General features: G+C 37.9%; 1 protein-coding gene across 1 annotated transcript in view; it reads right to left on the reverse strand.

Annotated features, from left to right (window-relative positions):
- Positions 1–948: 948 nt before the first annotated feature.
- EVC2 (EvC ciliary complex subunit 2) overlaps positions 949–16,811 on the reverse strand; it is a gene marked incomplete at its 5' end in the record, with an annotated part of 69,930 nt that continues 54,067 nt past the window's right edge. Inside the window, 8 exon segments of the mRNA XM_080588969.1 lie at positions 949–3,183; positions 3,186–3,192; positions 3,194–3,460; positions 3,961–4,062; positions 5,270–5,463; positions 11,529–11,616; positions 12,972–13,186; positions 15,429–15,656. Coding sequence (XP_080445095.1) covers positions 3,139–3,183; positions 3,186–3,192; positions 3,194–3,460; positions 3,961–4,062; positions 5,270–5,463; positions 11,529–11,616; positions 12,972–13,186; positions 15,429–15,656 — 1,146 coding nt within the window. The 3' untranslated portion in view covers positions 949–3,138.

Raw genomic sequence — 16,811 nt, forward strand, 5'->3', positions numbered from 1 at the left:
AAGGATGCTAATACCTATAGTACACACACAGGAATTGCACACACACCAAGGGCCTTCCTCTGTCTTCTGAGTGACTCAAAGATGAATATAAATCAAACATTTATTGAAGTGGGCTGTTACCTCGATAGTACCTATTTTGTAAGGTGAGAGAGATTTTACGGTTAGCACATTTCTTTGAATATGCACTGCATGATATGAAACTGATCCAGATCAGGGTATGACAGTTCCCCACTAGAATAGTTACATTTACTGAGCTGCTTCAGATTTGTGATGAGTGAGAGTTGCAAATTAGCCTTCTGCTATTAGACATGCAGATTATCTGCTGAGGATAATAAATTGATATTGCAATCAATATTCAGATTTTGCATTGTATCAACATCTTATCTGTGAGTAGTGCTGCTGTTTCCCTTTTCATATAGTAACAGCCTAAGGTCTGGGCTTGGGAGAAGTCTTACTTGCATCAGGTGAGGATACTACAGCTTTCAAGTGCTCCTTGCAGCCCTGACTACAGCTCAGCTTTTCCTACTGCTTAGTCTTGCACAGGGGCTGCTGGAGACATGACTCTTCTGAACCTTTTTCTGAAACACCTGAGCCTCCTCCAGAGGCAGCTCTGACCTGCCTCAAGATAGGGCAGACCTTACCTTAACCTATCCTAGCCTTCAGGAGGACATACAAGATGCCTTAAAACACAGCAAACTCTGAACTCCCACTACCCTGACACGCTCCTTTTTCTGTGAGAGTGATGACTTCTTTCAAGAGACTGAAGAATGCAATCAGAAAATAATTAGGATTATCAGGCTAATTACTGCATAGAACATTTTCTAATGTTAATAGTGATAAGAAACACTAATTGCTGTTTACTGTGGAATGAATATTTAAACTTGTCAAGTGAAGAGGGAAAAAATGTTTTTTTTTCCACTGGGAATAGATGACAACTGCAGACACGCATACAAAGTAACATTTTAATTTTTAAAATGAAATTGGTGTCCTATTAATACAAAGGTATAGAAACTTCATACCTCAAAAACAGCAAAATACACAATCACAGTACCCTCACAGCATTTGAATACAGTTCAAAAAATCCTTTGAAACCAGCTTGAATATTGTGAATTATCAAATACATGCATTCCTTTTAATTTATATTTTCCTATTACAGTTTTTAGGGTTCATATTTATGGACTTCTTTCCGTCAACTAGAAGGGTTTGAAAATTAACTCTTTTTTGAAATGTAAAACGATATCCTCATAATTTAGAGAAATTTGGGAATAAGAACTTCAAAAACACCCACATAAAATTACAACAGTTGGCAGCACTGTAATTAAAAAAAAAAAAGAAAACTTTTGAACGTATTACATATCCATTTACAAGTTTCCCTTTTCTACTGATATATATGATGACATTGCTTCAGGAAGAAAAATACTGCAACGGGTTGCAAATATTTAAGACTTAAAACTTAAGTTCTGAACTGAAGCCACATTTCTAGTTCTACTGAAGTAAATTTTTTAAAAAAAGGTAAAAGATGAAACTACTCTGGGTTGAAAGGCCTAGTGCATATGCATACGCTGAAGATCTGGACTATCAGCTACCACTGGAGAACACAGACTGCAGAAGTAACATTCAAAGCTTATTAACAGCACAAGATTAAACTAAATTAGCTAGACTAAGAGAAAATCAGACAACAGAGGACTTGTGGGTCATCTACTTCATCTCTTCATGTCATCTGCTATACCACAGCTTATTACAAGAATACATAAATACGAGAACAGTAAATCAATACCTGCTTTATATAATAAATAACCTTTCTATATAAATTATGAAGAAACAGCTACAGTAAAATCAGTGCAAAGCACTGAAGGAACACTGAGTCCTGTCTGCCAGAACGTGCATCACAAAACACCCATATGTCATCTGTTGCATCATAGAACGAATCACCGAATGGTTTGGGTTGGAAGGGACCTTAAAGATCACTCAGTTCCAACCTCCTGCCATGGGCAGGGACACCTCCCACCAGACCAGGTTGCCCAAAGCCCCATCCAGCCTGGCCCTGAACACCTCCAGGGATGGGGCATCCACAGCTTCTCTGGGCAACCCGCTCCAGTGCCTCACTGCCCTCAGAGTAAAGAATTTCTTCCAAATATCTAATCTAAATCCCCCTTTTTTTCAGTTTAAAACCATTACTGTTGTGGTATCACTACACTCCCTAAGAGTCCTTCCCCAGCTTTTCTGTAGGCCCCCTTTAAGTACTGGAAGGCCACTATAAGGTCTCCCTGGAGCCTTCTCGTCTCCAGGCTGAACAACCCCAACTCTCTCAGCCTTTCTTCACAGGAGAGGTGCTTCAGTCCTTTGATCATCTTCATGGCCCTCCTCTGGACTTGTTTTAATACATCCATGTCTTTTTTGTTCTGGGGGCCCCAGAGCTGAACACAGTACTCTAGGTGGGGTCTCACAAGAGCAGAGGGGGAGAATCACCTCACTCGATGTACTGGCCATGCTTCTTTTGATGCAACCCAGGATACGGTTGGTTTTTTGGTCTGCAAGCACACATTGCCAGCTCATGTTGAGCTTCTCATCAACCAACACCTCCAGGTTCATCTCGCCAGGGCTGCTCTCAATCCATTCTCCACCCAGCCTGTGTTTGTGCTTAGGGTTGCCCCAGCCCAGATGCAGGATCTTGCACCTGGCTTTGTTGAACTTCTTGAGGTTTGTACAGGCCCACCTCTCAAACCTGTCCAGGTCCCTCTGGATGGTATCCTTTACCTCCAGCATTATGACCGCACAACACAGCGTGGTGTCATGGGCAAACTTGCTGAGAGTACACTCAATCCCACTGTCCACGTCACCAACAAAGATGTTAAACAGTGTCTGTCCCAGCACTGACTTGTGAGGAACACTGTTCATTACTGATCTTCAACTGGACATTGAGCCGTTGACCGCAACTCTTTGAGTGTGACCATTCAGCCAATTCCTTGCACACTGAGTGGTCCATCCATCAAAAGATGCATTGATGAGAATTGAAAGATGCACAACGCTCATTGTGAAGTTCGACAATGTAAAATTACAACTATTTACAATGTCAGAAAGTTGATATAAAACAATGCAAGTGTTATCTAAGCTGCATAGCTTCATTCTTCCTAATTTTTAAATAACTTCCTCTTCCCTAATTGATTCTTCAAATGGAAGTCTCCCTCATTAATCCATACTTGCATGTGCAGCTTTTTTGGAATTAAGAAAGTTCTTTTTCTTTTTCCTTGGAGAATTATGAAAAGAAAGTACTGGATCACTCTGCTCACGGAACAAAAATACCTTCTCCCCTGTGTCTAATACTTCTATGGATTCAACGGTTGCAGTGTTCAAGGAAACATATTGACCAGACTGTTCCATAGGAGGATGCGTAGACAAACATCCAAGATGAATGAATGATGCTTCTTCCAGGAGGACAAGTTGCTTCTTCTTTATCAAGCTACATTAATGAGAAAGAAAAAAAAAAAAAAAGAATTAAAAATGAAAACTTGGCAGAAAAACAGCATCACTTTCTGTATCATACCATGACATAGGAGTGGTGACTTTCCTCTGGAAGCTAAAGAAAATAATATTTTAGACAGAAATGTAATTTGTCTTCCAATCCCCAATAATTTGCATAACATTTTACAAGATACAAAACTGCATAAGAAAAGTTAACCTTATAATAAGTAAGGTAAGGTGAGGCAATGTTTATGAAAAATGTGTGAATTTTGTTGGTAAGTACAGAAAAACCTTTTTAGGTATTTAATATTATTATTGCATATTATGTATAAATGTGTTGCATGAGCATAAAAGATTATAACAGTGTCAGAAAAGGCACATTTATGAACTTATTTTCTGACAGATGTAGAAGAAACTTTGGAGATGAAATAGAGTATAAGAAAATAATAATTTTAAAAAATCATGTGTTTCTTCCTCTTTTTTTTTTTTTTCCTTTACCTGTCTTCTCTCCTGTTTAGAGAAGGAATTCTTTCCAAACTTCTGTTTATCAGATCTTCCCTTACTTTGTTCTCCAGTGCTTGCCACCTCTCTTGGTTCTTCCTGAAGGAGGAGGAAAGAAAAAATTCCCAGCAGCAAATCCCTAACTAAACATATTTTTTCCCCTTTTCTTATTTTAACTACCAAAACCCTAACATTAATGCAATAAATGCAACCAATAAGAGCACACAAGGGTTTTTGCACAAGTTATTTAAATCACATAAGATCACATGGTCCAAAGGACCCTTAGCCATTCCTTGACAACTCACATCCAACAACTAGAGGGTTCAGTGCCACGTCTGCTTTTCATAGAATCATATCATAGAATGGCTTGGGTTGGAAGGGACCTTAAAGATCACCCAGTTCCAACCCCCCTGCCATGGGCAGGGATGCCACCCACCAGACCAGGTTGCTCAGGGCCTCGTCCAACCCGGCCTTGAACACCTCCAGGGATGGGGCATCCACAGCTTCTCTGGGCAACCTGTTCCAGTGCCTCACCAACCTCTGAGTGCCTCACTAACCTCTGAGTGAAGAATTTCCCCCTAACATCTAATGCAAATCTCCCCTAAACTTAAGATTAGTTTACAACTATTCCCCCTTGTCCTGTCACTATCTGCCCAAGCAAAAAGTTGCTCTCCATCTTTTTTATAGTAGTACTGAAATACTTTAAGTACCGAAGCCTTTAAGTAAAGAAAGGCTGCAATGAGGTCTCTCTGGAGCCTTCTCTTCAGGATGAATAGCCCCAGCTCTTAGCCTTTCTTCACGGGAAAGGTGCTATGATCATCAGCCCTCTGATCATCTTCATGGCCCTCCTCTGGCTCTAACAGGTCCATATCCTTCTTTTTCTGAGGGACACCCTTCAAACCCATCTCTCTCCAATTTGGAGATTTTTTTTTTAATTTAAAAATAACCTTTTTTCCCTTTCTCATGTCATGCACAGCAGGGAGTTGGGAGAGAGACTTCATTATTTTAATAAACTCAAGTCAACAAAAAGAAAATGATCAGAGTAAGGTTTATAAACCTATAAAATAACTGCCTAATTCAGTTAAATTACACTCCTAAGCTTATAAAACTTATGAGCTTTTCATCAATCAATTTTATTCCATAAAATAAAGCAGCAGTTTCAAAACACTTTACACCATGAAAATATTTCACAGAAGAAACTTATGAACGTCCTATTTTTCTATCATCAATCTGCTTGTCAAGCAAATAAATATATAAAGAAAGCAATAATCTTTTCCAACAGTCTACCAGAAAAGATCACACTTACCTTTTTTTACAGCTGCCAGATTCATCTGCAGCACTATCACCTTCAGCAACAGCATCTGTATATTTATTGATGGAATCGAGGACAGAAAGAACCTCACTTTGTGAACTGGAGGGCAGCAACAAGTTCAGAATCCCATGCAACGTTCCCATTGGCACCCTTGTCAGTTTGGCTAAATAACCTGCCAGTCGGAGCTCCTGGAGGATTAATAAGTGGAAGCAGCATAGGAAGGGAAGGGAAGGAAAGGGTTAGTGAATTTTAATTGCTAGCGGTAAAAAATAATTCATCATAGAAACAAAAAGTATTACTAAAAATCATTTTAGTGGTTTTGGTGTCAAGTGGTCACAGTCCTGCATTCATTGCTTCCATCCACACTGGCCCATATGCATTGAAGTACCCCATTTCATTACAAATACATGCAATTCAAATTCTAAACAACCGGTTCCTCTCATTTTGTCTGCTTAGAGCAGATACTCGATGCCAGAAAAATCACAATGCAATCATATTCTAGAATGTAAGGTTTACTTAATTTATGGATTGTAATCTTATCAACATAGGAATGAAGCAATATGGCATTTTTTGGTCTGCAAAATCAGAAAAAAATAACCTCTGAAACCTAATGACAACATTTACGTGTTACCATGGTTGGGCATTTCATTGCTTAGCTTCTCGTAACACCACATTCTGTGATAAGCTCAGAGAATAGCTTGTAATACTTGTCAGTAAGAGAAGGAAACATCTTCAGCCCCCTAAAAATGTTTTTTCTTTTATTTTCTGGCCCAAAGGTTGTTGGTAAATTATATTCACACAGTGTCCAAACAGACTAAGTTCAAATTCAGTTGTTCCCTAGACGATGAATCAGACCAATTCCCTGTCTCCCTCTAGGCACCCAAACCACATTGTTACTTGCTGCTCAGCTGTCAAAACTACTCTGTCCCCAGGGCTGTTTCTGCAGATTTCTCATGTGTATCAAATATAAAACAGCCTACAGTATACTGAGACAAGCAGAGATTTCTCTCCAAAATGCAGAAGTAGTCACTCCCCAAAGTCTCTTAGGCTCTTAAGTATTGCTGCATGTTTTCCATGGAAACCACTGAGATACCAGAACGAATGAGACAAAATGCTAAGATTGATCATAGATTACTAAGTTGTTGGGTATTTCAAATATCCATTATTTTCATCCTGAAATGGGTACCGTAGTTAGGAAAGAGAGACATCTGTTCATGGTTCTTAAGTAAGAAGTGATTTGATTCTTCTGTAGGGAAAATGTAAAGAAGGCCTTAAATCTTAATACAGACAGATAAGTTTAATTTCTGTAGTCAATGTATACAGGCTGCTTGGTCTTTAAAAACTGTTGTTCCAGAAACTTGCAAAAAAACATAAAAATGGCATCTCTGTGACCCATCCTTCCCTCTGACAGAATGGTCTCAGCAGGACCTTTAACTCCATAATTTATATGCGGATGATTATTTATATGCGTCATGACTTCAGTACTGCTTTCCTCTGTAATAGTTTCCTCTTTAAAATATTCCTTCCTCCGCTCTGACCCTTACCTCTCTGCATCAAGTATGATTTGTACTGGAAGACAACCCTCAGTGGTATTCTAACACAGCAGAATTCATGATTAAGTCATCCTCCAAGGTGCCACAGTGCTGTCAACAGTACCAAAAGTGGCACCAGCCAGGTGCACCTAGCATATGTCTGGCAAAGTGAGTGCTGATGTGTGAGCAGGCACCTGCAGTAGCACTTAGAAAAACCCACAGGTACCTGGACCAGCTTGCGTAAACAGGAAGGAGAAGTGAATGTGCATTCAAATACAGGAATGGTCACACTAGTCAGACCAAAGGCTCTCCAGTGTGGGGTGAGTTTCAATCTTCAGGCATATTAGAGACAGTAAAGTACTGCAAAGATTAGAAATTTGTGTGTTTTGTAACATTAATGGATAAAAATGTTAGTTGAGCTACCAATAACCTCACCTGTATTCTCTGAATTTCGCCAGAGTATAAATAGGGATGTATGAACTGTGGTTTGCAAACAGTAGAATTACTTTTAAGTATTTTGTCTGAGCAATGTGTATTTAAACACCTATATGCAAGAATCAATGAACTTGATTCATGCTGTGTTTCAAGCTTACCGTGCTGTTCCCACATGACAGTCTGTCTCCATCATTTGTCTTCTCTAAAAATCAACTAGTGTACCTGGGGCTATAGCTACATGCTCATTTATAAGTAACTTCTCACCGAGAGGCTTATGATCCTGAACTCACTATCATTCTAGCAAATCTCTTACCGACCTAGATCTGCTTCCATAGGGATGTAAGCTGCAAGACAAAATGTAGGAAAGTGAAACTTTCCAAGAAGGCTACATCCACAGTTCTAAAAACTAGTTTAAAGGGGAAAACCCTCTATAAAGAAAAGAATAAGTGTAACATACAGAGGTACAATACTATAGTTTCTTAATATGTGTCAATATAATGTGCCTATAAATTTTAAGAAAACAGGGGGAAAAAAGATTTAAAAATCAATTCCTATATCAACACACAGGATAAACATATCCCAGAGAAGGAACATATTATACTGTGAGCCTTAATAAATGAATAAACTCCTATTCTACTGAGCGTGTACTTCTTTACAGTTGAATTATGACTATTCAAGTTTGGAATTACAGTTGGAATTATTATATTATGAAAATTGCCATGAACAGAATTCATTTTTGTGTATCTGAAGGCACTATCTGTATAGGTGTTATGGAATTTCATAAACTCCGTGTCCCAAAGTATCTCTGGACTACCTTTTATAAGACTAAATGTAAATACAAAAAATCCCACTCTGGTGTATCTAATACATATTTCTACACACTAAAAATTTCTTCAGGGAATCTTATAAACAAAACATACAGCACAGTCCCCCAGGTATACATTGAACAGTGTGTCCAGTTTTTCAGCTGTAGTGAGTTGACAATAATGCTCATAAACCTGCTTCTGTCTTCAAGATATATAAATTAGAGTTATCAAGGTCACTGCTCACCTGCTAGGGTGCTAAAGGGACTGGGTACTGTGAAAATTATGACATACTGTTTGCATGCATCTGTAATCTGCACAACATTTATTTTAATTTCTGAACTTGCAGAATGCCTACCATGCTGTTCAGAAGCTGTTTCACGATACATCTGTGCCAAAGGATTAGAAACCCAACAGTCATCACAAGGAGATAATTAAATTGTCAGCAACATAATCAACAGGGTTTACCTATGCTGTAGAAAAGCAAGATCCAGCTTTCCCCAAGCCAAATGGTAAGATCTTCGGGAATGTAGCACAAGAAGCGTCACTATTAAAAAACTTCTAGAATAGACACTAGCTTACAGTAACATGCAAAACCAGAATATTCCTGGTTAGTACTGGGCAGTTAATTGATAAATATAATCAATACTTCCCAATGAAAAAGAGCACTATATTTGAACTGAAATGCTAAGAAAAGAGCGAACGTCTGTTGGGAAAGGACCAACATTTCTCTTGTAATGATTCAAAGTCAGAAGAAGTAGCACTTAGCCACTGGATTTGCCTCTCTTCTTGGTGTCCCTTCCACTAAGTCCTACATTGCTGCTTCATCATTCAGCTGATCTTAATATGGCACACATCTTGAATTTAATGCCTTCACGAGAGAGGTAAATGTTGAGGCTCTATCACACACAGCTAACTCAGAAGCAGCAGAAAACCATTTCACATCATCCTTTGCAAGGTAAGAAGTCTTCTGCTGAGCAGCTGTCTTGTTATATGCAACTTCTTCCTACCCTTCTATGCCCAGGGGTACGGCAAGCTAAGAACCAGAGTACAAGATTAATGCAGTGTTCATGCTCTTTTTTAAGAGTTCCCACTTAGTGCTGAGTGTTTTCACCAGCCCAGGAAATAGCTAAATGAACATTGTACAAGGCCCCAGCCATTCCTTCAATTAGTCCAAAATCACAAAGCAACAGCAGATTTAAAAGCACTGAAATTACACTATGATAATGGTCTCAGTAGTGTTAATCTGGAAGAGTTGGTCAGTGCTGTTTAAAGCCTACATAACAGTCAGCATTTCTGGATGCAAAATGTTTTGTCAGATAAAAATCTAATGAACTAGGAAAAAAAAAGTATAAAAGAATTCACAAGACTGGTCCACCAAGACCTATGACTTAAACTAAAGCAGTATAGGGAAAGACGAGCAAAAGCCAAAGGACCTTTCAAAGCATTTTCAATTTCTGTATGTGTTCTGATGTTTATTTTCCACTGATGCTTAAAATAATTTATTTCTTATCTTACATTTACGATATTTAACAAGTATCTGAAGTACTGTATGCTTCAGCAAAACATTCATAGAAGCCTGTTAAATCCTTACCCGTTTTACCAAATTAAAAAAAAAAAAAAAAAGAATGTTGAACAGGACAAAAGATCTATCCTCTGTTCACCTAGAAACATGTTCTGAAATTTTCAGTTGTTACACAAACTGCAATTACAAATGGGAAAATGAAGCCTCAATTTAATATCACCTCTGAAAAGTGTTATAGCTGTTGCTGCCCATGTTACTGTTCCACAACTTAATGCATAACTGAAAATAGTTGGTGACTGCCTCATCAGCAGTACACAGGTTATTTTAGTGGAACATAAATGAATACATGTAAAATTTAAAGCTATAAAGAAATAATCAGATTAAAACTCACCATCTTGTGAGTATTTACCACACAAACATCCTACAATGGCAGACAGCAGAAAGTTTTTTTCAGGAGCTCTGCGTGCAGCAGCCATGGGGGCAGGAAACACAATGAGAAGGAGTTTAAAGCTGAAGTAGAATTCAGCAGTTGCTGACAGCCATATCTGTTTACCATATGCCAAACTGTCAAGGTGAATATGGTAGCAAGACAGTTTGAAAAAAGGGGTTGCAACATAAAAATTGAAGAGAAAAACAATAATAATAAAAAAGCTACAGAAACACATAGTTTGGATTTAAAACTAGAAGGCTGGTAATGCTGGTTGTGACCTCCTCAGCAACACCTTCAAATGCTACACTTTGCAAAACATGTCAGAATGGATTTTTGGTGCTTATATTATTATGCCCAGAGAATAGGAAACCTGGGAAGCGTAAGACCAGGTTTGAATTCCACTCTAACTTAATTCATTAGCACAAAGTGAGATAGTCAATTCCAGGACAGCACCTTAACCATCAGGCTCCCAGATGAGTCAAGTCTCTTCCAGCGAGGCTAATGCAATGATTCCACTTTGAATGGAGCCCGAGCGTCCCCATGAGAGACAGACTGAAGTGATTATCAAACTCCTGTGAGCTTTAGGAGACCTTGCTGCAAGTTCCTTGCCCAAATCAGAGTAAGGGTCTGAAAGCATGTGTGACCTACCACGTGAATCTCCTAATGCACATATAATATACAGGAGTCCCACTCCAAGCTGATCTCAAGTAGACATCTGACTCAACAGAAGATAAAGAGTTCAGAAACCTGAGTAGAAACAAACCCGAGATTCAGGAAAAGCTGACATCCCCTCAGTCTAAGTTGTCCCTCCTTGGCTCGCTAGCATATGAAGTTCCCAGTTTGTGATACAGGTGGCTGCAACTGCAACTGTCCTTGAAAGGTAAGACACCTAGATGGTAAAAGCCGTAGAAGCTACTATAGTCTTTTTTTTTTTCACCCTGATATTAGTTACTTACCTAAACCAAAACCTGCAAATACAATTTAGGAACAACAGTGATTCACTTTTAATGCCCTTTGTGGCACTGACAGGCAGCCAACAAATAATAAATTATGACCAATGAAGAAGAGATGTTCTTTCTGAAAATAGTATGAGTAATGACACTAGAAAACTTAACTAGCAGTGCTTTTATCATTTAGTTTTGTAACACAATCAATGCTATTCATTTCTCACATAGACTGAAACCTAAACAGAACCCGTCTTAACACGTGGAAATCAAACGGTAAATCTGTCTGTAAACACGAAACTCATGCAATTTAGTTCCCTCCACAGAATGAAATGCAATAGGACAACTGCCGGAAAGGATTTATAGGTGAAGAAGAAGTAGTATAACTTAGTAAAATTAAAAAGGCTGAAAAGTAGGTCAGAATTAATTGAAGTCAATGGTAATATATGCTGCAAACACCAGAACTGACTATTAGCAGAACTGGGTACAAATATATCTGCAACAGTTCCCAAAAAAGAAGAAAAGCTGATCTGCTGACACAGCTGTAATTTAAACCTGCTAGCTTTGTTCAATTTCATGCTTACCTGACTATAAAGTGCCAAAAATGCATCCATTTCTATATTTTCCAGGAGATCTTCAAGCACCATGCAATTCCACTGCTCATCTCTCAAGCTGAAGTGAAAGACAGAATTAACATTGAAATCTTCTCAGGTGCAATGACTGTATTATAGGAAACAATAACTGAAAGTCATCCATTCAGGAGGCAAAACTCTGTCAGCCATGTTGGCTGAGCAGCGTAACTTCTAAAATAAGTCAGTTTCTCCTCCTCTCTTCTCCCCTAAACCACAACACAAAATCAGAGCAGAATCTGAGGCCATGTTCTTGCACATAATACAAATCTGAAATTGCTCCAAAGGACTGTCATTCAATCAGTCCCCCCATCACCTCATTTTCATCACAACGCTTTTCCGCAATTTGTGGACCTTTTTGTTTCAGAAATAACAATAAATTGTTACCTTCCTCATTACTGATTTTTTTTTCTTTCCAGACCAAGAAGCCATTACAATGTTATCTGGGAAAAGTGCAAGATTCATTTCTTCCATTATGTTTACAGGTAAATAGTAAAGACTAGCTGTTGCTCCTTTGAAGGCCTGACTGACACACCTGTATCCTGTAGTATTCCCAAGCCAGTAACCTGTTTGCTCTTCTAGGAGAGACATCAATGACAGCTCCAGCCCCTTTAGAGTTAAAACAGACTTAAGAGTGCTACAACTCCACTCAAAGCCTATCTAAGCTATTTTAATAAATCAATTGGTTCAAAGGAAACCCTCTTTGTAATGGAAAACACCCTCTAAGAATCTTACATGAAACCTGAGATGTGGTAGGCTTTTAATAGTGTGCAATACAAGTAGAAATGTACTTTCTAACTCCTGTAACCCTAATGTAATACATTATTTTGTAATTTTGCACATTATCATCTATTTTTGCTGGGTGACCTTCATACAAGACAGGTATTTCTACATCTCTCCTAAGAGGCATTTTTTTTTCCCACTGATACCTTTACTTAAAGGTACTTAACTTTTCCACTGATACCTTTACTTATATATGACATCAAAAATAACTGTGGGACAGGGAATTCAGTCTACAGTGGAGATGGAAATTCAGTTTTATTTCTCAGTTACTTCCTCTGACCCCACTTGAGCAGGTTTCATTGAAGTCCTTACTCATCTTCTTGGGAAATGAAGAAACAGGATTAGAATTCTTTTCCCCCTTGCTGCTAGGAAGTATTGTTACGTTGTCACTGGCTCCCCATCAAGATATGGTGACTGTCACAAAGAACATCACCATCCAAATGCAACTAAGTTATCTCCTATTTCTTATTTCAGTGCTCCTGAGACTTCTCAGTTATGCTCTGGGCCACAGTCCCTCCCCAGCACAGCAGACATTTCGTCTGTTGTTTCTCTGTGCTATCTTAAAGTCTGTAATGACTGTGGTGATTTAGCAACACCTGAGACCAAAGCACTCACCTTTGCTGGTGCAGATTTATAAATTGGTTACATTTATTCATGGCCTGTCTTAGCAGAACTGTCACCTGTCTGTCTGCATTCATTTCTACAGGTTCACTTGAAAGCCCCAATCCATCCGGTGTCCACCTCTGCTTATTCATTAGATGTTGTTGCTGCTGAGCTGACTCCTTATGCAACATTTCATACTCCAGCTTCCTGTCAAGTTCTTCAATCTCCTAGAGGTTGAAAACACAATCTTGAAGTTCATAAATTATCTTACAAGAACAAGTTCCAACTGGAGTGAAGAAAGAAGATGGTATCGGAGCTTGTGTTATTAGCTTATTCATTTTCTCATTCCACCCAGCCACGTGCAGTCATTACACTTTCCAACTCATCGAATGGCTTCAGTAAACATGACTTGCATGCTGTGAACATATGAGAACAATGCCTAAAGATATGAGCCAATTTTCATTGTGTTAAACGCTGATACTCTCTGAAACCTTCCTATGTAGAAGACATCTAGAAAGAAGACTACCGGCAAGCCTGAGATCCAAACAAAAGAATGGCACCATCAGAATTAATCTATGAGCTACATAAAGCCACTGGAACAGCTTGTGAAACTCAGCAAGACTAGTTTTAGTTATATTGCATCAATGGCTAGTATCAAAGAGATGTGAGTTCAAAGACAGTGTACTATTGTGAATTTATTGAATTACTAAATTGTGTAATAAAATCAGGATTCAAATACAATGGTCTAAAAATCAAAGGTTTAAAACCCAAAGTTTTAAGTGGACTGGATCTCTCATGACAAAGACCTCTTTGAACAAAGAATCAAAGCAGACATCAGAAGGAAGGGCTCATATTCCAGTCTTCCAATGTCATTTTTGTCTGACCTCAAAAAAGTTGCTTACTAAATATCTTAGCACCTTTCTTCCCAACCTGTAGCTTGGAAAAAATACTGATTTTTTTTATCTACCTATTCTTCCACCTCATCAGCTGTATTCACACTACAAATTCATTGAAGTATGGTATCTCTAAGTAAGCATCTGCTCCCTGGTCAGCAAGATGTGACACTGGAGCTCAGATCTACTCTCCTAACACCTAAAAATAATATTAACTTGCTATCTCTAAGAGTATAAAGCAAATTCACATACAGCCAGATGTGTTTTGTTTCATTGATTGGTAAAACTATCACTGATGTAGTTAAGCATTAGAGAATCCTGTGTAATCTGACATATTTGTTTTAAAGTAACAGGTGTTAATGTTTGTCAGGTAGAGGAACAAAGGAGCAGAAATAAAACACAGCAAGAGACAAAGGTTTGATTACCAGGAGATAGTTTCTGTAAACCAACAGTGCCCAAAATATATTTTTCCCCAAATAAGGCTTAGCTCAGTTCCTGCACACTGGGTAAAGAATCCAGTGCTAGTTATTCTATCTTCAGTCTCTCCTTCAATACTTTTTCGCCATTTGTTCAAGGACAGAGAAGCTAAAAGCAACCTCTTTGCAGAAGATGGGACAAAGCCCAATCTTTTCTTTGGGACCTCTTATAATTCCTGCATTAAAAGCAATAATCCCAGATTAAATTATTTTAATACTCTGTCTATGCAGAACTTTCTCCATTCTCTACAGATTTAATGATTTATTTTTTAAATGGAATGGTATAAGCATACTAACTGCCATTTTAAGAGAAGCTCTATAGAGATGAGAGCATTAAAATTTAAGCAGGAGTTTTCATAGTAATAGCTTTCTAATGATGCCCTCAAGCAAAGAGATTTTGCTCTTAAAAAATCATTTTGTTTGTTCAACTCCAATGCTCTCCCAAGCCTCACTTGGATGGCCACAAATAGCAGACAAAACCCGTCCTTATGAATACAGAGCACTGAAGTATTAAAAAAAGAATAGAAAACTGTCACATACATGTAACGTGTGTAATAAATGCAATGAACAATGAAGGGAAGAGGTCTTTCTGAAGTTTCTGCTATAGAAACAATGTGAGTATGCTTGGAGGGAGACAGACAGGTAAGTATATTTATACATTTATATATATATATAACTTTAAAAGCTCCATGATTTAAGTATATTGTGTATTTATGGATTTTCCTGTATGGCTAGCATTATATTCTCAAAAAATTTGTAACACATTCATGACGAATCATGACACTATCTCTTCCCAATGTTCTTTCTTGTAATCAACAAAATTTAACTAGTCATCAAAATACTGCTCTTCCTGACTGTATATCTCTGGATGGTACTGTAACAAAAATAAATAATCACAATATACAATCTTCTCTGGCACTAATATTTTCCTTTACTTTAGTTCTTTTATTTAGAACAGTAGAGTGCACATAAACACAGAAATTCAAGGCCAGACCATCAAGAGTTACAAACCAGTGTAACTAAATCAAAGTCAAATAAACTACTGTCTCAGTTGCTGCCTCCTAACAGGAGTTTTTCTTTCTCACATCCTCATTACTTACTGGATTATGGGCTTCCAAAATCTGAATACATTCCAATTTTGACATGGTTTTTGACATGCTCAGTTGTTCAAAGAGCAAAGCTTGTACACTTATGATAGCAGTATATAGCTCCAACATTTTGATTTTTTTAACAGTCTTTTGAAACTGTAAAGAAGCAATATACTCTCCAAGTTTATTTTCCAGATCACGCAGCTGACAGTCTTTCTCAAGCAGCAACTCGTAATTAACCTAAAAAATAATGAAGCACAAAAGATAACAAGATTAACATAAAACCTTAAAACCTTACATGAACACTCATGATTTTACTAGTCTGCAATTAACAAGCTGGATTAAAGCAGCAAAGAAATCAAAGCTGTTATCTTATAATGAGATACATTGTTTAAAAAGAAAGAGTGTTTTTAAACATTCAATTCCAAGCTTTTACTGTATATAAATGATCACAAAATACTGCAGGAAGGTGAGATACCAATTAGATCAGGCTTTTTTTTTTTGGGGGGGGGGGGGAGGGGGGGAGGGGGGAGTACATATAACTCTAATAATACTAACCTGGAATACAGGGTCTATATTAATTTTTAATGTAACAAAGGTAAAAATTAATAACACAAACAAATCTCTGCTTACATACATGAGTGACTGAAGAGGAAGAGAAAATACATCCTTCCAATTAGTTAAAACAATACAAAATTTATAGAAAGACTATAGTTTCAACTTAGCATGTGTTAGTTGATATTGACCAATAAAATTCAACCTACAATTCTTTAACTAAATAATGAAAAATCCTCTTATACAAACAGGTTAAACTCTAAATCAAGATTCCACTGGTAATGGATTTCAAACAGAATTAAAATTGGACTGAACAGACTCAAACAGGATTAAAACAAAATATTTTAACTCAATTACTATGTTGCTGCCACATATCTAACGGGATATACGTAGAGCAAACCCGAGGGTGGAAGGCAAACTGCATTCCCAAGCACAGAATCAGATGCAATGGTATTGACGAGCCCTCCATACTCTACCACTGACATTCACAGACAGTGAAATTGCCCCTGAATCTGTTTTCCTGCAGGACAATGTGGCCAGTGACCAGCTGTGATTAGATGCTTCCATCTGAGCTTGTCACTCTAAGCCCCCTTTACAGTCAAAGAAAAGGGAAAAGGTGCCTGTTGGTGCGTGTCATACCCTAAAAAAACTCTTTCTACTGATGTTTAAGTGTGGATGTCAAGGTTAGACTACACTGCACATATAACATTTGGGTAAGTGAATCCTCAAAGACGTCAAAAAATTTTCATCTTAAGTTTTATTCTCTCTCACTGTGTTACCTATCCATGCCGGCCCAGAATTTTTATTGTAAGAGAGGGAAGACAGAGCGAGCATACACAA

Source organism: Anser brachyrhynchus, assembly GCF_964034855.1.
Source record: "Anser brachyrhynchus genome assembly, chromosome: 4".
Taxonomy (NCBI): Eukaryota; Metazoa; Chordata; class Aves; order Anseriformes; family Anatidae; genus Anser; species Anser brachyrhynchus.